Source organism: Marmota marmota, unplaced genomic scaffold (assembly GCF_001458135.2).
Source record: "Marmota marmota marmota unplaced genomic scaffold, marMar, whole genome shotgun sequence".
Taxonomy (NCBI): Eukaryota; Metazoa; Chordata; class Mammalia; order Rodentia; family Sciuridae; genus Marmota; species Marmota marmota.
Genome location: NW_026000130.1, coordinates 6987686 through 7013031, shown reverse-complemented (window position 1 = coordinate 7013031; position 25346 = coordinate 6987686). Strand labels below are relative to the sequence as shown.

The 25346-nt window shown below is 40.4% G+C and overlaps 1 protein-coding gene across 11 annotated transcripts in view; it reads left to right on the top strand.

Annotated features, from left to right (window-relative positions):
* The window catches only part of Cabin1 (calcineurin binding protein 1), a 138226-nt gene that overhangs the window by 5005 nt on the left and 107875 nt on the right, over window positions 1-25346 (top strand). For 6 of the 11 annotated variants that reach the window (XM_048785047.1, XM_048785045.1, XM_048785048.1 and 3 more), the window contains exons 2-10: window positions 6715-6789; window positions 7263-7355; window positions 9766-9879; window positions 13280-13414; window positions 14440-14620; window positions 20727-20856; window positions 22393-22542; window positions 23544-23830; window positions 25011-25179. In XM_048785047.1, coding sequence (XP_048641004.1) covers window positions 6787-6789; window positions 7263-7355; window positions 9766-9879; window positions 13280-13414; window positions 14440-14620; window positions 20727-20856; window positions 22393-22542; window positions 23544-23830; window positions 25011-25179 — 1262 coding nt within the window. In that variant the 5' untranslated portion in view covers window positions 6715-6786. The other 5 variants (XM_048785046.1, XM_048785049.1, XM_015500323.2 and 2 more) reach the window with 4 other exon arrangements.

Below are 25346 nucleotides of genomic sequence, written 5' to 3'. Positions count from 1 at the left end.
CTATTTCCTCTTCTAGAGTCACTGGGATTATAGGTGTGTGCCACAGCACCTGGTTTATACAATCTAATTTATTAATATTTTAGTATATTTGAATTTCAAATCATACTGAGAAAGGCTTTTCTTATACTAATATTAAAAAGAAGTTTGCCCATGTTTCCTTTGGTATTAGTAAGGTTTCAATCCTCCCCCCCCCCCCCCACACACACACACACCATTAGATCCCTAATTCATTTGTAACTTATTCTTACGTACAGTAGAGACTCACGGATGGGTCTTGCCCTTTTTTTTTTTTTTTTTTAATAACCTGCTTTCTCAGAAACTAACCAGTGTCTTACAAGAATTACATTAACCTCTTCTGAGGATATACCTACCACAAGGTTCTACCGTCTCTCAGTGTTGCTGTACTGAGAACCAATTCTTCAGCACATGAACCTTTGGGAGACACACTTGAACCAAATCCAAGTCATAACAAATGAGTGCTTGAGTTTTAATTCTTAACCTAGTCTCTGTCTATGCATGCAGCAGTACGATGGGTCAAATTATTAAGGTTTTATATAATATATTTTAATATCTGGGAAGTTTAATCCCCTCTTAGAATTTTTTACTTTCCACTGTTTTCCTAGGTAGTCTCAAATTTTTGTTTTTTTCCCTATGAATTTCATTATCAACTTGCCTGTTATCTTACTGGTATTTTTGGGGGGGTTATATTGAGTTTATACATTAACTTGGGAAGAGCTGACATCTTTATATTGTTGAGTCCTACCCAAGCACAAGGAGTAATTCCATTTGTTCAAGCTCACTCTAAGCATTCTTCAGTAGTGTTTAAAAATTTTCCTTACATAGGTTGCAGATTTATTTATTCATTAATTTCTTTTCTTTTTTTCTTTCTTTCTGGGGATTGAACCCAGGGCCTTGTGCACACGAGGCAAATACTCTACCAACTCACCTATATCCCTAGCCCAGGTTGCAGATTTCTCCTCTTCCCTTCCCCTGGTTCCTTTCCACTTCTCTACTAGTCTCCCTTCTATTTTCACAAGATCCTTCCTGACTTTTATTTTTCCCTCTAGCTCCCACATGTGAGAGAAAACATACAATGCTTGACTTTCTAAGTCTGTCTTATTTTGCTTAACACAATGCTCCAAGTTTCATTCATTTTCCTGCAAATGACATAATTTCACTCTTCATGTCTGAATAAAACTCCATTGTGTATACATATGCCATATTTTTTTTAATAGCAGATCCAGGGGAAAGCCCCATTTTCTTTGTTTTTAAAATTTATTCTAATTTGTCATATGCAGAATGCATTTCAATTCATATTACATATATAGAGCACAATTTTCATATCTCTGGTTGTACACAATGTAGATTCACACCATTTGTGTCTGCATACATGTACTGAGGACAATGATGTCCATCTCTATATGCCGTATTTTCTTAATTCATCTGTCAGTGGATACCTAGGCTGGTTCCATGATTTGGCTAATGTGAATTACATTGCTATAAATATGAGTATGTATTTATTGCTATAGTATGCTGACTTTAATTCTCTGGATAAATACTGAGGAGTGATATAGCTGGGTCATATGTTGGTTTCATTCCTAGTCTCATTTTAATCATTTTTAAACAGTTTAGTAACATTAAGTGTAGATATGATGTTGTGTACCCACCACCACTGTTTCCAGAAAAATTTCATCACTCCAAATAGAACCCATTAGGCAGTAGCTCCTGATTTCTACCTCTACATAGCCACTGATAACCTCTATTTTATTTTTAGCCTGTACAAATTTACTTATTCTAAGTATGTTGTATAAGGGGACTCATACATTTCTCCTTTTGTATCCAGCTTATTTTCCTTAGCAAAATGTTTTAAGAGTTAATACATATTGCAGCATATGTCAGAATTTCATTTTTTAATGAATTAATATTTCCTTGTATATGTACACCACATTCTGTTTGGGCATTCGTCTGTTGTTGGATATTTGATTGTTTCTACCTTTTGGCAATTGTTAAAAATGCTGCAATGAACATGAATATACAAATATCTGCTTGATCCATGTTTTTTTTTTCAGGTATATACCATGAGTGGACTCACTGTATTTTGTGGTAATTCTGTACTTAACCTTTTTTTCAAACTTTATTTTATGTGGTTGTTTTTTTATGTGGTGCTGAGGATCAAACTCAGTGCCTCGCATGTGCTAGGCAAGCACTCTACCACTGAGCCACGACCCCAACCCCTATAGTTAACTTTTTAAGGAACTACCATCCTGTTTTTCACAGCAGCTGTAGCAGTTTATATTCTTACTAGTGGTGCAGGATGGTTCCAGTTTTTTTACATCCTTACTATTGTTATTTTTTGTTTTATCTATTTGTTTGATTTTTAGCTACCCTAATGGATATGAAGTGGTGTTTCATTGTGGTGGTTTTGATTTACATCATTGCCCAATTAGTCAGTTGTTCTGTCTGTCCTGGGAGGGCCATCTTCTGTCAACTCTGAGAATCAGCCTTTATACCCATGTGGTCCTAAGAAGAGAAAGTGAGATTGACCTGGGAAGGCATAGGCTCACTTAGCACAATCCTGGTAGTTGTTGGGTGCTGAGGCAGGAAGTAGGTGAGCTGTTATTCTTTGGGAGTAGGTTGGGCCCCTACATGATGGCTTTATTAATGTAATGCTCTGCCTCCATGTACACGGGTCCTGCCAATGCCGCATAGAGACATGATCCTGCATCCATCCCTGGGCTCTTCTCTTATTTTTCCCCATGAGGATTCATTTGGCATCTAGAGAGACTTTCTGAGTCCCAGAAAACCTTTATTGTTATTGAGCAACACACAGCCTCCTACCTAATAGTTGCTATCACTTTCAAACCACTCAAAAGGTTCATCTGACCTTTTGAGACTGGTTTGAAAGGCCTGTGACTAGATGTGAATGTCATTTGTTGACAGGGGAACAGAGACAGGCTGGTTGACTAGTTTCATTTGGCTAAAAGTTGAGAGTTTCCAAGAACATGGCATGACACAGTGAATCCCAGGTGAGCTCCTTACCAGTGTAGTCAGGCCATTGTCCCCATTTTATGCACAAGACTGTGCACACAAAGACTGGTGAAGGATCAGGGTCTCAAACATCTTGAGATAGAACCTAGTTATGCTTTAAAATCTTCCCATTCCTAATCCAGTGCCCTTTCAAATTTTCTTCTTAAAATTTTAGGTATAGGCAGGACAGTCAATTTTTATAACATGGTAGTGGTAGAAAAAAATTAACCAATGGATAGTTATTGAGTACCTGTTTGAAAGTGAAAGCAACTATTAGGTAGGAGGCTGTGTGTTGCTCAATAACAATAAAGGTTTTCTGGGATTCAGTACACAGAGCCCAATGGATGAGTGTGAGAGAACGGCCATGTGGGATCCAGCAGTGCCTGGACTCTGCCTGCTGGGAGTCATCAAGGAGGCTTGTGCGGCTGGTCTGCACCTTGGGCTGTGCCCCTCTTTGAGGATGATCAGAATCTAGTAGATACTTTATGGGGAGTAGTGTCTTTGAAATATGTTCACATTTCATCCTAATTGGAAATTTTCTATTCCATAATTGCTAGTTCAGGCTTTTTTCCCCCCAGTTGTGGTAAAAAATATAACAAAATTTACCATTTTTAACCATTTTTCACATGTACAGTTCGTGGCATTAAATATATTCATATTGTGTGCAATCATTACCACCATCTATTTCCAGAACTCTCTTCATTTTGCAAAACTGAAATTCTGTCCACATTAAATACTAACTCTATTGCCATTCCCCTAGGGTTGGCAAACACCATTCTTCTTTCTGTCTCTGTGTATTTGTCTATTCTAGAATCAGACACTATTTTTTCTTTTATGTCTGATATTGATTGATTGTAATGTTGGGAGTTAAAAACCTAGGGCCTTGTGCATGCTAGGCAAGTGCTGTACCACTGAGCCACATCTCTAAATAATAATATTTTCAAGGTTCATTCTTCTTGTAGTAGGTGTCAGAATTCCATTCCTTTTTAAGAATAAATAATATTCCATTGTTAGTATATATCATATTTTGTTTAGCCATTCATATGTTGATGAACACTTGGTTTACTTCCACATTTTGGCTGTGGTACTATGTGCAAATAACTCAAGTCCCTGCTTTCAGTTCTTTTGGGTATATACCCAGAAGTGGGATTGCTGCATTACACGTTAATTCTATGTTTAATTTTTTGAGGAGTTACCATACTCTTTTCCATATCACATACACCAGCAGTGCACCTGGGCTCCAATTTCTCTGTATTTTTTCAAATACTTGTTATTTTCTGGTTTTGTTTTGATAATAGTCTGGATATAGCCTTGTAATGCTGTGTTTTCTATTTTTTTTTCCCCATGGTAGTCACGATGATCATCATGACATAGCTTATGGTAATGCAGCAGTTTTAATCAGCAGCATTCTTAATTCTTTTTTTTTTTTTTTAAACTTTTAAATATTTATTGTTTTAGTTTTCGGCGGACAAACATCTTTGTTTGTATGTGGTGCTGAGGATCGAACCCGGGCCGCACGCATGCCAGGCGAGCGCACTACCGCTTGAGCCACATTCCCAGCCCCCCTTAATTCTTAATGTAGAACTAACCTAGCTATTAGCCTTTGAAAGGTTAGTGTCCTTTGTCTGCAAAAAAGACATACTTCCTTCCTTGCAAGAACCCTTGGAGAAGTCATAGCTGTGGCACAAGCCAGTACTAGAAGTTATTGCTATAAGCACTGTTGGTGGTGGTGGTTTTCTTTTATAAAAGTGGGGGGCTGGAGTTGTGGCTCAGTGGTAGAGCGCTCCCCTAGCACATGTGAGGCCCTGGGTTCGATCCTCAGCACCACATAAGAAATAAAATAAAGGTATTGTGTCCATCTACAACTAAAAAATAAATATTTAAATTAAAAAAAAGTGGAGTACATTAAGAGCTTTTTTCAAGGTGTAATTCACCAATTATGTGGTTCTTCTATTTAAAGTATACAATTCAATGTGCTTTTTTAAAAAATATTTTTTTAGATGTTGATGGACTTTTATTTTATTCAGTTATTTATATGTGGTGCTGAAAATCGAACCCAGTACCCCACACGTTAGGCAAGTGCTCTACCACTGAGCTATAACCCCAGCCTTTCAGTGTGCTTTTTAGTGTATTAACAGAATTGTAATCATCACCATAAATCAATTTTAGAATATTTTCATCACCCCAGAAAAATAATCCTGAACCCATTAGTAGGCAGTTCATCTTAGTCTGAAACTGGGTAATTAATAAAAGAAAGAGTTTTATTTTGGCTACAGTTCTGGAGACTGAGAAGTCTAAGATTGGGCAGCTACATATGGTGAGGGCCTTATCCTGCTTCAACTCATTTGGAGAGTGAAAGGGCAAGCAGTTGTGTCAAAGAGACAAAACAAAGAGGGCAGCCACACTTTCTAACACCTCACTTCTAACTAAACCAGAAGCAGAAAAGGGAACTCACTCCCTACTCCTGCTAGAAAGGTGTTAATTTTTCTTAAGGACTTAATCACCTCTTAAAGGCCCTATCTCCTCTTAAACTGTTAAATTAGGGACCAAATTTCAACATGAATTATGGAGGGAATAAATAATATTCAAACTATAGCACTCCCCAGTTGTCCTTTCCCTTAGCCAACTAATTACTTTACCTATTCTGGGCATTTCATGTTGTGACATATATCAGAATTTTATTCTTATGACTGAATAATAGCTTTGTGTTTTGTGACCAAAGTAACTGTCAAGAACAACTTAGAAGAGGAAAGGTTTATTTGGCTCATGGTTAGGAGGTTCAGTTTTTGGTCATCTAACTCCATTGCTCTGGGCCTGAGGTGAGGCAGAACATCGTGGTGGAAGGACATAGCAACCTGGAAGCCGAGAGAGCAAAGGGACAAAATTCAAACCCCAAAGACATGCCCCCTTCCTCCAGCCACACCCTAACTGCCTACATTACCATTTAGTTAGTCCATTCAAATTATTAATTCATCAAATGGATGAATTCATAATTAGGTTATGGTTCTCATGATCTGATCATTTTACTTCTTGTATCAACAGAGAAACTTTTGGGGGACACCTGATATCCCTATCATAACAACTCCCTTGTGTGGAAATGACATTTTATTTGTTCACTCATCAGTTGGTGGACATTGGGTTATTAACCTTTTAGCTGTTATGAATAATACTTCTATGAACATTCACGAGCAAGTTTTGATGTGAACCTGTTTTTATTTCTCTTGATTAGATACATAGGAGTGGCATTTATAGATTGTATGCTAACTCTGTTTAACATTTTGGGAACTGCCAGTGTCTTTGTCTTTTCTACAGGATATGCACTACTTTATTTATTTATTTTTCTTTTCAAATATTTTAAAAAATATTTATCCTTTAGTTTTAAGTGGACACAACATCTTTATTTTACATTTATGTGGTGCTGAGGATCATACCCAGTGCCCCAAGCATGCTAGGCGAGCACTCTACCACTGAGCCACAACCCCAGCCCAGGAGATGCATTATTTTACATGTCCAGCAACAATGTGTGTGGTTCTAATTTCTCCACATCCTTGCCAATCAGTTTCATACTGGTCTGCCTACTTCTAATTATCCCCCTCCTATGTTTCTAAAACATAGATGAACCCCTAGAACTATAAAATTTTGGGCTCTTCCTGGGCCCTCTCACAGTTTGTTGTATTTTCTCTCTAGATTTGTGGATAGTCATAGCCTCTGCCAGTGATGGGAAGTTATACCTTGTGTTGGTGCTGAATCTCCCTGAATATGGTAAGGAATAAGGCCTGTGTTGCTGGCACCAGTGTTTAATAACTCTTGGGGGTGAGATCCATTTTCCTGGTAGACTCTGAAGGCTCAGACTGCGGGGCAGACTCCTCCCAGGAGGGCCTTGGTACATTTGAGGGTGTGGGTGCTTGACTGGTTATTGAAGTTGCTTGCAGAATCACTGTTGTTGGAAAATCACAGTGAATATGTTTTGTTGGAATTGTTATTCTGATACCTGGGTCTTCCACTATGTTGAGCTGATGCTGGGGTGCCTATCCTCTGTTCCTTTTGCAATACACAGTACCCAGGCTGGGCTTCCCATGTAGACTGGCATGTTCCAATCCTTATTTTCTTCCTAGATGGTCCGTTGTTTATAATTTATTACCTCTGTAGTTTTTCAAGGTAGAATATATTATATGTTGGTGCGGAATTGTATTCATCTGAAAGCAACACTTCTCTTCCTCTAAACTTGTTTCTAGATTCGAATTGCAGCCTTAAATGCTAGCTCCACAGTTGAGGATGATCATGAAGGAAATTTTAAAAGTCACAAAACCCAGACGAAGGAGGCTCAGGTACGTAATCCAAGATCATCTTCCTCTGCTTCTTGTTTCTATAAATGGAACCTCATTTTAAATGCATTCAGACATCTCCTTAATGAGATTTTAGGAGGAAATTCCATTGTTGAACATGGCTAGTTCTCTATCTCTTGTTAAATCTGTTTTACTTGAGTATTCTGTGAGTGTATATGAAGTCCCATTCAGCACCAGGGCCACTTTTCCAGTTGGGGCCAGCTCTCTATGTAGCCCTCATAGTTGGCATACCCAGAGAATGGTAGAATATTTTTGGTAAGTGGTACTACAAGATTCCCTAGTGTGTTGCTCTTACTTTATAATGTAATGAGACCCTTGAGGGAAGCTGCCTTGATGGGGATCTCACTGTAGGTTAGTTGGACAGCCAGGTCCAACTTTGATTTTCTGTATATTGGTTACTCTTCTCTACTGGTAACTCTCCCATTTTAGCTGGCCTTCCTTCTTTTCTTATCCATTTTCTCCCTCCTTTTTTCCTCCATCCCTCTATCTATCCACCTGTGCTCTACCCTAATTTAACAAGGTTTGGTTTTGTCTTTGTTTTCCTTAGGACATATGTCCCCTGCCTTCTTTTATGGGAAAAACCAGGACAGTTCCAGAGCCCTCTCAGAAATCTACTAGTCAGCTATCTCTGGTTGGCAAGGGATGTCAGTGGGTAGATTGGGAGTGTTGGAGGAGACTCTCACTCTTTTAGGCATCGATCAGGCTAGTACAGATTGTTTGGTAGAAAGCAGTGGAGGGCTAGGGGTGTGGCTTAGTGGTAGAGTATATGCTAGTATGTGTGAGGCCCTGGGTTCAATCCCCAACACACACACACATACACACACACACACACACACACACACACAAAGCAGTTAAGCAGTGAAGGAAACTATTTATGCCAAATTATTTTTTCACACAACACTTATCTGACCTCAGATGTCTGGACTGGACTGTTTTTTGTCTATACCATCCAATTCTCCAGATACCAACTAGGTATCCCACAATTTAGTCAATTCTAATGCTAACTACTCTGAATTAGGGTGAGACTTCACAAGTTTAATGGCTCAGTCCTGCTAGACTTCCCTCACTTCAGATGCCAGTTGCAAGTACTGAGTGCCAGTATAGGTACATTTCAGGTGTCTTGGCTATAAAGTCAGAAATTCTTATCCCCTGCCTGTTTTAGGTTCAGTAATTTGCTAGTGTGGCTTACAGAACTCAAGAAAGCACTTTAATTACATTTATCAGTTTATTAGAAATGATATAATTCAGGAAGAGCCAGATGGAAGAGATGAGCATAGACATAGGGGGTGGTGGGTACACAGAGCTTCCATACCCTCTCTGGTGTGCCACCCTTCTAGCACCAACTCAGAAATTCTCCAAGCCCCATCCATTACATAAGTGTGATAGGTTAAAACACTGGTAATCAACTCAATGTCAAGACTCTCTTAGAGGTGAGGTGGGGAAACTGAAAGTTTCAACTCTCTAATCATGATTGGTTCCTCTGGCCACCAGCCTAGTCCTGCAGCTATCTAGTGAACCCCAACAACCTATAACCTCATGAACATAAACTCAAATATGATTGAAAGGGTCTTGTTATGAATAATAAAAGGTACTCATATTATCCTTGTCACCCAGGAAATACCAAGGGTTTTGTTTATTTGGTTTTTTTAAATATTTTTTTTTTAGCTGTCAATGAACCTTTATTTTTATATATATATATACATGCAGTGCTAAGGATCAAACCCAGTGCCTCACACATACTAGGCAAGCACTCTGTCACCAAGCCACAACCCCAACCCTATTTATTTGTTTTTATTTTTATTTATTTATTTATTTTTGATGATGGTTCAGAGAAGACTTTATTTATGGATTTATTTTGTAGTGCTAGGGAATGAACCCAAGGACTCTTGCCATACTAGGCAAGCACACACTCTTGCACTTCCAAGGATTTCAGAAGTTTCAGTTCAAAAATCAGGGACAAAGACTAAATATGTATTTCTTTTAGTGTGATACATAGTCTCTTTAATTCTCTGGGTTACTCAGGGCCCTGTGTCCACTTTTCCAGTTTTACCCAGAAAGGGCCACTGGGCCTATATCTTGGCATGTCTGATTCCGTGTCCCAGCTTTCTATGTTGTCTTTGCCATTGCTTAGACTTGGTAATGTTTCCATTACTCATGTCTCCTTGTTGGGAAGGGGTGCTCATAAGGAGTTTTTATCCAGTGATTAGTGCCTGGGAGATTGTAGTTCTACTGTTTTTGTTGTTGTTGCTGTTTGTTTGTTTGTTTTAACACTAGAGAGTGCAGCTGCTGACAATGAACATGGACATGATTATAACTTCCTTTATACACATTTTTGGTTTAAGAAAGACAAACCTTTGTGTTTTATGACAACATCTCCTGTCTTGGTTTGTAGGAAGCAGAGGCTTTTGCCTTGTATCACAAAGCTCTGGATCTGCAGAAACATGACCGATTTGAGGAGTCTGCCAAAGCCTACCATGAGCTTCTGGAGGCACGCCTGCTGCGGGAGGTAAGGAACTTGCAGGCTAGGCAGTGAGCTATGGTGGGTAGCACCTGGACTGTGAAGCTGGATGTTACCTTTGTGTTCTCATTTCTTGTCCTTGAAAACAGTATTGCACCTATGAGCCCCCCGTTTTCTCCACCTGTAGAGTACCTACTTCATTGGATTGTTGAGAAGGTTGAGTGATTCCAGTTCAAGTGCCCATTATTATTTCACAGCCACTCTGCCCAGTAGGTGGGGGTATTGTTCCCATTTACAAATGTGAAAACTTGTGGCTTAGTGAGGTATCAATGGCTCAGAGCCACTCATGTAAATGAAGTATTAGGGTAGGATTCGATCCCAGCTTTTCTGATACATAATGATCCTTTGGGAAGCATATATTGGCAGATGCCATTTGGGTGATAGACCATGAGTCTGTGTGAGAACATTATGTACTTTTTTTTTAGATGGAGTTTCACTATGTTGTTCAGGCAAGACTCCTGGGTTCAAGTTATCTCTTTGCCCCTGCCTTCTGGAATGCCAGAAAAGGGTAGGTAGGAAGAACTGGTGCTAGTGTAGGGACCATGCTGTCAGTTACACCTCAAGTTTACTGAGTCATGAAGATGTCACATGAGGTTTGGAAATTGGTTTCAACCTGAAATCGACTTAGATAGGTTTGTATTTCATTAGGAATAAAAGTTTTTGCTTTCAGGTACCTAAACTGACTCAAGAGCCCATAGTGTGTTGAGGGGCTGGGGCTGTAGCTCCATAGCTTGCATTCAGGAAGCAAACAGACTCTACAGGCATATTCAAGACCACACATTTTTTTTTTTTTCTTTCAGTTAAGCAGAGTCCCTTACACCTCCAGGAAGGCAGATGCTTATGTCTTAAAACCCTTTTTTTAAGGGTTGTCAGGATTCTTTGGTTGTTTGTTATGTTGTTTTAGAATTAAAGGTATGGGAAATGTGGCCTGCCCTTCTCTCATTAGTAGGAAGTAAGAGAGGGCCCAGGGAGGGAAAATAATTTAATCCATATTACTAAACTTTAGTATGGGTCAGACACTGGGCTCATTTCAAGAGTGGGTCTTCCTTCTCAGCCCTTGGTTGAGTAGATCTCAGAAGGAAACAGGTAAGACTGAGCAGGCATTCTAAGTACAGAGCTAATGCCAGATAGGTACAAGGTAGGAAGGCTTTAACTTAAGGGCACTGGCTCTGTGTTAACCTTGTAGTCATACATGTGTATATCATTTTAGCACCTTTCCCCTTTGCTTATAAAAGTAAAACATGATCATTGTAAACAATTGAAAAGTATAAAAGATATACAAAAAAGTTTTTTTATACTTATATGCATTGGTATACTTAATATTAAACTAAATTGGGTAATTATAATTCACAAATCATTGACATGATTAGGCCCTGGACCACAGCTGATTCCTAAGAAGTATATAGCCTAGCTGGTGGCATCACAGAGAGGCTTCTTAGGGTGAACCTTTTAAGGAATATAGAGAGTGGTGCTGGATATAGGTGGTCATTGGGTGGAAGTCAGTTAAGAGTGCGTCTGCTGTTGCTATTTAGTCTGTGAAGTAGACTCACACTATTTTTGTTCATACTAATTTTTTTGAAGAGTTCTATATTTTGAGGAGTAAAAGATACTTGAGACCTAGCCCTGGTCAGCTGGTTCTTGGGGACCTTCTTACAGTCTAAGCCAGACAACGGTAGAATATGAATGTATGGGTTTTGCTTTGAGTTTTCAGTCTTGATGGAATTCCTTAAGAACTCCAAGTTAGGTTTCTTGGATTAGTCAAGGGTTGCTTCCTGAGGATGGTATGTCCTCAGGTCTTGCTTATTCTGAACATGAAGAGTAGTGTGTTGGGCTGGGGATGTGGCTCAAGCGGTAGCGCGCTCGCCTGGCATGCGTGCTGCCCGGGTTCGATCCTCAGCACCACATACAAACAAAAGATGTTGTGTCCGCTGAAAACTAAAAAATAAATATTAAAAAAAAAAATTATCTCTCTCTCTCTCTTTAAAAAAAAAAAAAGAGTAGTGTGTTGAGGGGCTGGGGCTGTAGCTTAGTGGCAGAGCGCTTGCCTAGCATGTGTGAGGCACTGGGTTCGATCCTTAGCACCATATAAAAATAAAAATAAACAAAGACATTTTTTTAAAAAAAAAGAATAGTGTGTGGAAGCCACTGGTTTCAGGACACAAAACTGTAATATGGACTAGTTCCTGGAAATTGCTTCTTTGTGCCAGTGAGTTTTCTGTTAGAAAATGTTTTTGTCTTTGTCCTATGGGTAGAGTAATAGTTTTCTAATCAGTAATTTCTTAGAAGATATGTTTTCTAAGATTTTTCATAAAGATGTTTACAATATTTATTTTTAAGCTCATGTTTACCTTTGTTATTCAGGCTAGGAATGATTGTCCTTTTGTTACAGAGGTTATAAGACACTATTTAGTTAAAGTAACTTGTGTATGGTCTCATGACAATTTACAAGGTTGGGAGCTCTGTTTCCTAACTCCTAATCCAGGGTTCCTTGGGTTGAAGTTCTAGGTCCTACCTGCTGTCCCAGAAAGTCTCCTTATACTTTGTCCTCCGTCTTCAGTCCTACAGTGAGTAGGACTGGGCTGGCTTACGAATGCTAGTAAATGTTATCATTCAAACTTTGAGCCCTCAGGTGTAGTGATACTGGTTGGGAGGGTTCCCTCTGTCTCTGTTGGTGCCCATACTTTTACAAACTGCCTTATGGTGGTCTTTCTCTCAGTGAAGTTGGAGTTGCTGGGATCTTCTAGGAACACCTATTCTAGCACCTTCATTTTCTAGTGGAGGCTGACACTGAATTGACTCAAGAGCCCATAGAAGAGGCTAGACTGGAAGCCAGGTATCCTGCAAACTATTTGCTGAAACTTTGTTTTAGTCAACTTTTTATCACTGTGACCAAAAGACCTGAGAAGAAAAATGTAGAGGAGGAAAAGTTTCAGAGGTTTCTCACAGTTTCAGAGGTCTTAGTCCATAGATGGCCAACTCTGTTGCTCTGGGCCCAAGGTAAGGCAGAACATTGTGGTGGAAGGGTGTGGAGGAGGAAGGCAGCTTAGGACATGGCAACAGGGAACTAGAGGAAAAGGTGGGAGAAAGGGAGGGAGGGGGAGAAAGAAAGAGAAATATTGCTTAACTGCTTACCAGGGACAAAATATGTTTTCTAAAAGCACAGCCCCCAGTGACATACCTTCTCCAGCCACATCCAACCTGCCTAAGGTTACTGTCCATATCAGTGAATTTAATTCACCACTTAGGTTACACCTCATGATCTCAGTTCACTTCTGAAAATGGTTGCATTGTCTCACACAAGAGCTTTTGGGGAGAATCTCATATCTAAACTATAACAAGATTCAAGGCCTAGGCGTCATTTCTTTGCCCCTGTTTCTTTTGTTCACAGGCAGTTTCATCTGGTGATGAGAAAGAGGGATTGAAACACCCTGGGCTGATACTGAAATATTCCACATATAAGAACCTGGCTCAGTTGGCAGCCCAGCGAGAGGATCTGGAGACAGCCATGGAGTTCTACTTGGAGGTGCAGTTTGTTTGTTTGTTTTTTAATATCTTTATTTTATTTTTATGTGGTGCTGAGGATTGAACCCAGGGCTTCACACGTGCTAGCCTAGTGCTCTACCACTGAGCCACAACCCTAGCCCTGGAGGTGCAGTTTTGACAGCTCTTAGTTTTCTCTGTTTTAAAAGCTCTTGCTGAAGGGATGTGGTTGTGGTCTTGTTGGCCAAAAAGAATTTGTAGCAGTGCATCAAAAGCCGTTGTATGTAGTTACTATTAACACTCATTAACTAGAAAGCCCTAGTCAATGGGTGTTAATAGTAACTACATACAGGCCTGGAGAGCAGTGGTGGGGCAAGGGCATGCTTGGATGCAAAGATCTGCATGTGAATTCTTCCTCTGCTACCCAGTACACATGAGACTGTGAGTGAATTGTTTGACCCTCTTGGTCTATACCTGTGTAGTGGAAATAATGAAAAAAGAGGACGGTTGTGAAGATCAAACTTGTTGATATGCATGCAAGTATGAAGAACAGAGCTGACAATATACTGTCATAGTAGCATTGCCATTATTTCTATACCATTGCTGTATCTGGGTGCATCTCTAATGTGATAATTGGACACCATTCTAATTGCTTTCTAATTATTGTCTTGCAAGGAAGGTGTCTTTATCCTCATTTCAGTGATAAGGAAACAGGCTCAGGATCATTCTGTTAATTAGTAATGGAGCAGGGATGTGAACTAAAGTCTCTCCAAAGCATATAATCATTCTAGAGTCCCAGAAGACTGCCATATTTTCTTTTCATTCTACTCCTTCCCCTTCTTTTACCTGTTAAATTAACAAAATAGATAAAAAAATGTCCTGAGTTAAATAACTTATAACTTATTATGTGTCATTTCTCTGGCTCTTAAAAAGTGTGACTCTGGGGACTGGCTTTGCTAATCAATTATAAGGCAATCATGCCACTTTTGCCATTTAAGAGGGTAGTTCAATGGCAAGGCTAGTACTTCTTGGGATCTCAGCAACCAAATGTGCATATGCTTCTTCCAGGCAGTAATGTTGGACTCAACAGATGTCAACCTCTGGTATAAAATTGGACATGTGGCCCTGAGACTCATCCGGCTCCCCCTGGCTCGTCATGCTTTTGAGGAAGGGCTGCGGTGCAATCCTGACCACTGGCCTTGCTTGGACAACCTCATCACTGTCCTGTACACCCTCAGTGATTACACAAGTGAGTCAGGCTTTGGTGCTTTCTCCATGTGCTTATATTTTTTGCATCAGAGGAGGGAGGGTGGCTTGGGTATAAGCTGGTAGCCAAAGTTAACACTGACAGGCTTTCTGCCAGACTGTCAAAGAGAATGAAATGTTATTATCTTAATACCCCTAACTTATTATTTTGTCTTTTTAAAAAATATTTATTTATTTATTTTAGTTGTAGTTGGACACAATACCTTTATTCCATTCATTTATTTTTATGGGGTGTTGAGGATCGAACCCAGGTCTCCGCGCATGCTAGGCGAGTGCTCTACCGCTGAGCCACAATCCTAGCCTCCCCCCCCCCCTTTTTTTTTTTTTAATGGTACTGGGGATTGAATTCAGGGATGCTCTACCACTGAGCTGTCCTTTTTATGTTTTATTTTTAGACAGGATCTTGCTAATTTGCTCAGGCTGGCCTCAAACTTGGGATCCTTCTGCTTCAGCCCTCCAAGTTACTGGATCATAGTATGCCACAGCCTTCTTGTCTTTCTTGATTTATCAGATGCTTTATAAAAATAAGTCATATTTTCTCTGAGTGATTTTTTTTCCATTTGGCTATCTTATTTCATCTGTGCATTGTCCCATCTTTTGTGTCTTAATCAGTTTGGGTTGCTGTAAAAATAAATACTCTAGATGAAGTGGCTTGAAAAATAGAGATTTATCTCTCACAGTTCTGGAGCCTGGAAAGTTTGAAGATCAGTGTGCCAGCAAACTTGGTATCTGATCTTAGCTTTTTCCTTGGTTTGCAGAAGGCCATCTTCTTGGTATATCCCCACATGGCAAAAAAGAGAGAGCTTGAGGGAACTCCAGTCTCTTTCTCTTCTCTAAGAACACCACTGGGTATGGTGGCATATGCCTGTAATCCCAGTGGCTTGGGAGGCTGGGGCAGGAGGATCTCGACTTCCAAGCCAGCCTCAGGAACTTAGTGAGGCTCTAAGCAACTCAGTGAGACCCTCTCTTAAATAAAATACAAAAAAAGGCTGTGCCTCAGTGATTAAGTGCCCCTTGGTTCAATCCCCAGTACCAAAGAAAAACAAAAACCAACCAGAACACCATTCCACTCCCATCATGGGGGATCCACATGCATAACCTCATCTAAACCTATATTACAAAGGCCTCACCTCCAAATACCATCACATGGGGATTAGAGCTTCAACAAATGAATTTTGGAGAGACACGACCGTTCAGTCTACAGTATTTTTCCCTGGACCCCCAAAATTCATGTCCTTCTTACATGCAAGAAATACATATTTTATTCCAGCAACCCTCAAACTTGTCTTAGCATCAATTTCAGAAATTCTCATCTAAATCATATATAGGTGAGATGGAATATACAGTTCATCCTGGAGCAAACTTCTTCTCCATTTGTGAACCTGTTGAGCAAGATTAAGTCAAGTACTTCCAAAATATAATGATAGGACAGACATAAACTAGACATTTCCTTCCAAAAGGGAGAAATAGGAAAGAAAGAAGGGTGGTGATAGGTCCAAAACGTATCAAGGCAAATTTCGTTAGGTCAAAAGGCTCAGGAATAATTCTCTTTGGTTTTATGCTCTGCCCTTTAGGCCCTTTGGGGAGAGTGTCACTCCCACAACTCAGTGGTTTGACCCTATGTTTCTTACTTTGTAGGGCCTTATCCCTGAGACCTTGATCTGGGATATCCTGGCTCATGCCAACTGGAGAGATAGCCCACCGTTTAAGGAACAAGCCCTACCTCCTATGGTAGGAGTGGAGGAGTGGCAGCCTAATGACCCTGAAATTATATTCGGGATCCTTCTTCCACTTATTTATATATTTTTGTATTCATTCATTCATTCATGTATCTATCCATATTTTTGCAGTGCCACATATATGCCAAGCCAGTGCTCTACTACTGGGTCATGTCCCCAGCCCCTCTCATTTCCTTTCCTTTTTTTTTTAAAGGATAGCACACATTCATAGCCTTTCTTTATTCCCTCTTGTTTTTTTCTATTCCCTTTATTCCCAACTGGTGGTGTTTCTGCTAGTATAATTCCATTTCTGTTCCTAGCTTCTGCTGAGATAAGTGATTAAGTTGTGGTTCATACATAAATCTTGTTATCAAATGGTTGATTGCCACATACAAGTATTTTCTTCAGAACAAGCTTTTGCAATTTTTGCAATATATATAGGCTGAGAATAATCCAAATCTTTAAGTCCTCATTTCTTTTTGCTAAGTAATTCCCCTTTTAATTCATTGTATTAGTTTGGATTCATTTCTCTCTTCTTGTATTTTACTATACAGTTGTCCTTTGGTGTCTGTGGGTGATTGGTTCTAGTACCTTCCTGGGTAGCAAAATCTGTGGATGCTCAAGTCCCTTATACAAAATAGCATAGTATTGCATATAACCTAGGAACATCCTCCTGTATACTTTAAATCATCTCTAGATTGCTTCTAATACATAATACGATGTAAATGAATAGTGTTATATGGTATTATTTAGGGAATAATGACAAAAGTCAGACACAGTTGTTTTTTTTTCAAATATTTTTGGTCTGTAGTTGGTTGAATCTGCCAATACAGAACCTGTGGATATGGAGGGTTAACTAAGCTGTCAAGAAGAACTGTGCTATACTTTAACACTTTGCTTAGGAATCTACTTAGGTAAATATTCAATTTCATTGCTCACTAATTCTCCCTTTCATGAAACACTAGAACAATTCAGCTAAGTGCTTTGCATCTTTATAACATGAATCACTTTTTCTTTGTTGTGTTCTTCATTTCTGCCTGAGACCTCAGCAGAATTGCCCTTAATATCCATATTTCTATTGACATTTTGGATGTAATTATGAACACTTTCTCAACAGCTTCTGGCCTTTTTTTCTTTGAGCCCTTACCAGAGTCACCTTTAACAATCCCTTCATGGTAATATGACTTTTACTGGCATGCACCTCAGAACTCTTCAATTTTCTACCCATTACCTAGTTTAAAGCTGCTTATACATTTGTTAGGTATTTGTTATAATAACAACCCATTCCTCAGTGCCCACTTCTGTCTTAGTTCAAACTATTATAACAAAATGATAGATTGGGTGGCTTAGACAATAAACATTTATTTCTCACAGTTCTGGAAGCTGGGAAGTCTTTTCTCCCCTTTCGTTTTGAGAGCCAAATGGCAACAGAATGGAATATGTTGAGAAGTGCAAGGCCTTGCTCACTCTTCTACCTCTAGTTCTTGTTCTCCAGAACCATTTTTTAAAATCTTTTTAATTGAGGCAACACACACACACACACACACACACACACAAATAAATAAATAAATAAATAAAATAAAAATAAAGTACATAATGAGGCCCATCATTTTGTGTATGTGAAAATACTTCAATATATGAAACATTTGCTACAACCCAGAAGGCAGGCTACTTAGGTCCTTTCCACTCATTACCACCCCATAAAGCAACTTTGTTCTCTCCCTTTTGTTACAAGAGATTAACTTTGCCAATAATTGAACTTCTTTGCAGTAGAGTCTGAAGTCTTCTCATCCTGGCTTTCTCTGCTTGTCATCCTGTCTGTGAGTACACCCATGTAGGACATAGCAGCCACTAGGTCTTTTTCATTGCTGTGTAGTCTGTACTATTTAACAATTCTATTTGTGGACATTTGGGGTTTCTTTTCCACCTCTGGGCACTTATGCATAATGCTGTTATAAACATTTCTTATATATATATCCTTCAGTAGACATATGCACTTGTTCTGAAGTTTCCTCCAATTTTTATCACCAACAGAATATGACAGTTCTATAGTATAACATTTTGACTCTAGCGGTTTTGTCTTTTAGAGGCTTTTAGTTTCTTTTTGTAGTTCCTCCTACAGTTTGGGTACCATCTTCAATTTTCAGCCTTCCTCTCTCAAGCCAACAAGTTTAGTTTTTGTACCCCTCTTTTATGGTAGAAATTATGCTTGGTAAGGTCCTTGTGGGAAAAACCATAATTGGGGGCCTGTACACAGGTTCTCCAGAAATAAAGCCAATTAGATATGCATATACATATATAGAAAAAGATTTATTATAAGGAATTGGCACATGCAATCACGGAAGTTGACAAGTTCCAAGATCTATAGGATGAGGTGGCGAGCTGGAGACCCAGGTGAGCAAGTCCAATGGCCTTCAGCCCCAGAGAATTGATGGTGTAGTTCCTGTCTGTAGGCTAGCAGGCCCAGGAAGAGCTGATATTTTGATCCATTGAGAAGACAAGAAAAAATCAGTGTTCAAGTTTGAAGTCAGGCAGGCAGGAAAAATTCTCTTTTATTTGGAAAGGTCAGCCTTTTTGTTCTACTAAGGCCATTACTTGATTAGATGAGGCCCACTCACATTTGGGAATGCAACCTATTTTATTCCATCCACTGATTTAAAATTTAATTTCATCACAGAAATACACAAAATATTGTTTGACCGAGGTCTGGACATCTTGGTGGTTCAGTCAAATTGACACATAAAGTTAATCATCACAGGGATTGAACTGATTCATATGAGAGCCCCATAAATTTTCCATTCATTTAATACAAAAAGTAAAAGCAGCATGTTGAATTCATGCTTAATGAGATAAGAAAGCAGGGTGTTGGGTTAAGGCCTATTAACCTCCTCTTGTTTCCTTGAGATTTCTTAGGTCTTCCCTCTGTAGAATGGTAAGCATAATACAGATAGCAAGCTTACCTCACTGCAGCTGATATGCCTGCTAAGAACAAGCACCATCCAGATTCCCAGTTCCTCCCTGGTTTTCTCTCTGGAAGTTTCTGATGGCTACCCTCAGGTCCCACTGTGCTCCCAGAGGAACCATGTTCCTTGTTTACCTGAGGTAGGCATCTTTGGACCAGTTTAGTATATAGCATGCTGGGTGCAGACCCTTTGTATGCCTTCAAAGGCATGGCCCCTGACTAGTGTCATGAGTAGGCTCTTGTGTCTCCTGAATTGGTACACCAGAAGCATATTATTTCCTCCTCTCCCAAGACCTCCATGCTCAGATCACTTCTGCTCTGGCTTTCCTCCTTCTTTTGCTCCAGTTCCTTCTTTTTCTGGTTATTCTTGATAGGAGTGAACTGCAGCCTAACCACATTCAAATTGAGAAGCATAGCAGGGCATGATGGTAGTCCCAGTGCCCAGGCAGAGTGGAGTTGGTACTTTACTGCATCCTTGAGTGCTCACTGGTGAGACCTGGCAACACAGAGTAGCTGGGAACTCAGTGGTACTGTTTGCCAGGGGCTAGTCCCACTTATAAGGGATAAAGACTTTTATAACTCACATTGTAGTTCAGCTTCATGAATCTGTCATCCTATTTGTCTCTAAGCATTAGTTCATCTATTACTGTCTCCAGGCCTGGAGGAGCCAGAATTGGCATAGGCTTTCCAGATCAATGACTTGAGAAAGGTACTTTGATTACATGAAGGAAGTACACATCTTAAATTGTAGACAATAACTTTAAGAATAGTTTTTAAAAGGAAAAGAAGAAATGTTGGAAAATAGAGGTAAATAAAATTTAAAAGAAAAAAATAGTTTTATATGTACAAATGGAATCCCACTATGTGACTTGTTTTTTCCTTTCTCTTTTCGCAATGCTATATTATGGCCTTCTTTCTGGTCAGTTTAGCTCATTCTTTGAGCATTTGTACAATGGCTGCTTGGCAACCTAGTATGTGGATCAGCTGAACATCACTTAACCAGGTCCCTATGGTGGGGCAGAGTAGTTACCAGATTTTTTGAAGGAGGTTTTCCACTTGGCCAATATCTCATCACTGTGAGCCCCATGGGTTTTTTTTTTCTGTAGCAATTCCTAGAAGTGGGATTGCAGAGTCAAGGTCCTTTAGAAAGTTCATATAGTTTATCCTCTGCTGGCAGTGTTTGGGTCTGTTCATGTTGGAGTGCCCCATCTATATTACAATATTATAATATACTAATATATGATATTATAATCTTAGAAATCTTTCTTAATGGAATTGGATAAAGTACTGTCTTGCAATTATTATCAAACATTTCTTTGATTCCAGAGTGGGAACATTTTCCTTCTATTAACTGGCAAGACCAGAGTTTCCAAGTGTAGTCTCAAAAGTCCTATTTCTTTCCCTGCCAGCGTGTCTATACTTTATTTGCAAAGCACTGGAGAAGGATTGCAGGTACAGCAAAGGGCTGGTTCTCAAGGAGAAGATCTTCGAGGAACAGCCTTGTCTCCGGAAGGACTCTCTCAGAATGTTCCTCAAATGGTAAGTCTGTGTCATCCCATATGGTTGCATCCCTCCCTGTACAGCTGATAAATAGCAGGAGTGCACCTCATTCTCTCAGGTCCTGAACTCCTAGTAGGTGGAGCCCTGAATTCCAGGGCTTCATCTCCTATAGTGGCCCCTTAACTAATGAGGTTACTCAACCTGCCTTATTTATCTCTCAGCTTGTACCTGAGCTTGGCTCTGCCTTCTCAGGCTGAGGTAAACATAGTTGCTGCTCTCCTTTCCTACTGCCCTGAAAGTTTTCAGTGTTTTTTAGTTGTCTTCTGGATGCTTATGACAGCCTGCTTCCCACCTTATCTCCTTTCTCCTTTCAAGGTTCTGTCTCCAGTACTGCTCAAGTTCAGTGTTCCAAGCATACCTCTGATCTTGTGCTGTTTCTGCCTTGCCTCCAGGATAGAACCCAGCTGCATCATCCAGGAGGTTCTAGCCTGGTCCTCTGGTTTTTCACTCTCACCTCCTGGTTTTCCTCTCAAGCTTCTTTTGTTAGAGTTGCTTCAGGTACCTGATAGATTCCAGGCTTGGCCCTGTTGTGAACCATTCTGTCTCCTCTCTCTGGTTCCCACTGTGTACTAACCTGGTTCTCAAGGAGAAGATCTTCGAGGAATAGCCTTGTCATCTTCCCACCCCTCTGCTTGTCCTGCGGTTGCTCCTCCTTCACATTTCAATTCCCAGTGGTGTTTCTGCCACTTTCTGTGTGCTAGGTGAACCTCCCCCAAACCTCCAGATGAGCCAGCTCCTCTTGCCCTTTTGTATTAGAACTCAACTATTTAGGGATACTGGGGTGTTTTGTTTTGTTTTAATCTGTCCTCCATGAGCTTATGCCTGTGTTCACATCTGTTATGAGGGAACCAAGTCCCTGAGTGGCTGTGTTGGGTAGCCCTGTTGGGATCAGGACAGTCTGTACAGGAGGGCAGTTTTTGTTGGGCCACTTCAAGCAGAGTGTGACTTTGGAAGGGCATCTGAGGCCTCAGCGCCCTACCCTTATTGTATTTGGGGGATACCATTGACTTTGGTGAGTTGGTTTGTCTAATGGTTTTTTTGTTGGGTTGTGCAGTATAGGATAGTTAAATGCTTTTAAATTTTTCTATAAATAATCAAGAGCATGATTTTATTTGCTGTGGCTTTTCAAGGCATTATGATAATATTAATACATACAAAAACCCTTTCTCTGGCTGAGGTTGTGGCTCAGCAGTAGAGCCTAGCACGTGCAAGGCACTGGGTTCGATCCTCAGCACCACATAAAAATAAATAAATAAAATAAAGTTTAAAAAATCCCTTTCTCTTCTCATTTGTGGGTTTTGGAAGGAACAAAGGTTGTTAGTCGTTTCTAGTTATGGGGGTATTAAGAATGCTAGTTACTGTCCATTTGAGGCCAAATTCAAGCGGTTATTTTATATGTGAGAAGAATGGATACAGGCTAAAGGATGTTAACTTAAACACACCCCTCTCTATAAAATTTCAGCCTTGGCTCTAGATTGTAACATTGTAATTTCTCCCTGTTTTACATGTTTTTAGTGACATGTCAATTCATGATGTGTCAGTGAGTGCTGCTGAGACAAAGGCCATCGTAGATGAGGCCCTGGGACTTCGGAAAAAGAGGCAAGCATTGATTGTGCGGGAGAAGGAGCCAGACCTGAAACTGGTGCAGCCAATCCCCTTCTTCACGTAGGTTATCTTGTGTCTCTAGGAACGCTGGGTTGGCTAGTGGACCCTCTGTGGGACACCACGTTGCACAGGAGAGAGAAGTGCCAAGCTTGACCTTGAGCTGATGTCATGGGTAGAGGCTGGGAACCAATGCCAGAAGGCTGGAGACATGTACCTACTCTTGACTACTAAGTAGCAGCTCAGCTCTTTTTCAAGTATGCCCAGTCTTAGTTCCTCTTGGCTCTCACCATTGTTGACCCCAGCCATCTGCCATGTTTCTGTAAGGCCCTATCCAGAGATGAAAAGAAAACTAAAGCACTTGCCAGAAGGAAACTGGAAAATCTTGAGTTGATCCCAGGTTTGGAGTTCCCTGGCTGTCAAGTTTGTGCTTTCCTTCCTGCAAGATGGAACTCTGAAGGTCACCCTTGTGAGCCCTATGATATGTGAGAGGCCCTCCCCCATCAAGAAGGGCACGCTGGTATTGGGGTAGTTTAGCCCATTTGTGAACTCTGGCATTCAATTTCTGTTTTAAAAAATTCTGACATTGAATCTTAAACCTTTAAATTTAGTATGCCTTGGCATCAATGTTCTATATCCTGCACCTCCCTCCCCGACATATGTACACCTTCCTCAGAGACATTGTCCAGGAGTTCCTTTCCTGGATCAGACACACCGGGATCCGGTTCTGGCACTCCTGCTGTTATTAGCTGGTGACCATTGGGACACTAATTGCTATTCCTTAAAAATCAGGAAAGCAACATCCCTTTAGTAAAAGAACATTAGGAGCTTCTGCTGGGTGAGGAGCAGGAAGGTGCCAGCCCCTGCTTCTACTGTCTCAGGCTACTCCACCTTCAGATGTATTATGCTCAAGATTTTGTCACTTACAACAATGACAAAATGTTAATTATCTCCCTTCACTCCCATGGAAGTTATAGTTCCAAAAGCATCTCTGTTGTCTTTCTGTAGGCCAGTTGACTCTTGTAACAAGGTGCTGACCAGGTGTGGTGGCTCTTTCTTTGCAGGTGGAAGTGCCTTGGAGAGAGCTTGCTGGCTATGTACAACCACCTCACCACCTGTGAGCCCCCACGACCCAGCCTTGGCAAGAGAATTGACCTGTCTGACTACCAGGACCCCAGCCTGCTGCTAGCATCTTCCATGGTGGTGACGCCTGTCAGTGTGATCCAGCAGAGCCCTGTCAACACCAACCCAGCCATAGCTGTGGCTGAGCCTGTGCTCTCCTATACCTCTGTGGCAACAGCTAGCTTCCCACTGCACAGTCCCAGCTTGCTGGATACAGGCACTGCTGTGGGTGAGCAGGCCTCTTGGAGTCCGCTTCTGGAGAGACCCTATTTGCTGACCTCAGCAGGAATGAGAGCATTGGTGTTCCCTGGCCTCTCCAGGGAGATGAGATATGCTGATCCTCATGGCATAAGTGGAAGTGAGAGCCCATCGCCCTGTAGAGGAGCCTATCCGCCTGTCCCCAGGGCCAGCACTTCAGTACTAAAGCCCCTGCAGGGAGGTTGTGAGGCCCTGGGATAGAGTTCCTTGCTCATTGACAGCAACCGGTCTCCCCACCCCAGTTGCTGAGTCACACTTTGTGAAATGGACACTGCCAGATCCCCTCTAGCTTGCTACATGCATTCTGAGTCCTTTGACCTTAGAAAATCAAGTCAGTAAAATCACCACCAAGTGGTAGTATATTTTTGTGTTTTTTTTTTTTCAAAAAAAATTGTTTTAAATTTCTTTGCCATACTGGGCATTGAACCCAGGTACATTCTATCAACTGAGCTACATCCCCAACCCTTTTTAGTATTTTTGTTTTGTTTTTCTTTTTGAGACAGGATCTCAGCTAAGTTGCTGAGGCTGATTTTGAACTTGTGATCCTTCTGCCTCAGCCTTTGAGTAGCTGGGATTATAGACATGCACCACTGTGCCTCACTTATTTTAGTGGTTTTTATTATCTCTGGAGTTATAAAAAATTTTTGACAAAAGCTCCCACAATTTTCCTTAATTTCTCTGTCACTGCAAGAAAGAATGATAGAAATTTTTGAATGAACACATGCCTAGTTGTTTCTAACTTTCTTTCTTAATTATACATGGCTTTCCTCTGCTCTCTGGGTAATTCACACAGTTTTTTTGGTATTTTCGTATCATCCTGTGTTCAGAGGGTCCTGGATAGGGTCAGTATCACTCACTTCATCTACTCCCAGCGAGGGAATAGTAAAGCCTTATTCTCATAAGGCCCCAGAGGGATAAAGGTGCTCTGAGACCTGGCTTGTGGATCTTGTCAACTCAAGAAAAGTGTGAGAGTTAAGGGGTTTTAAATTTATTTTACTGAAGACTCTGTTGTTGAAAAAGAAAGATTTCTTGAATGTCAAAGAAAAATTCAATGCTGATAGTTATAAAACAGGGAAACTAATCGCATCTGTATAGTACATTTTTTTCACCTCTGCTACCTTATAAGGTTTTAATTTGTGTTCTTTGTGAAGGCGATGTTTCTGGGGGAGATAAATCCAAGAAAGGGGTAAAGCGGAAGAAGATTTCAGAAGAGAGTGGAGAGACTGCAAAGCGGAGATCTGCCCGTGTCCGAAACACCAAGTGTAAAAAAGAAGAGAAAGTGGACTTCCAGGAGCTTCTGGTGAAATTCTTGCCATCCAGGTATTGTGCACAATTTTTCTGTTTGACAAAACAGTATATGCACAAACTGCCAACCTATACCCTCAGTAATATTTCTTATTGAATCACCATCCTTTCTTCTGGGTACCTCCTTTGTTTTCCTTTAACATCTGTGCAAATATCCATAGTATACATCATACTAGACCAAG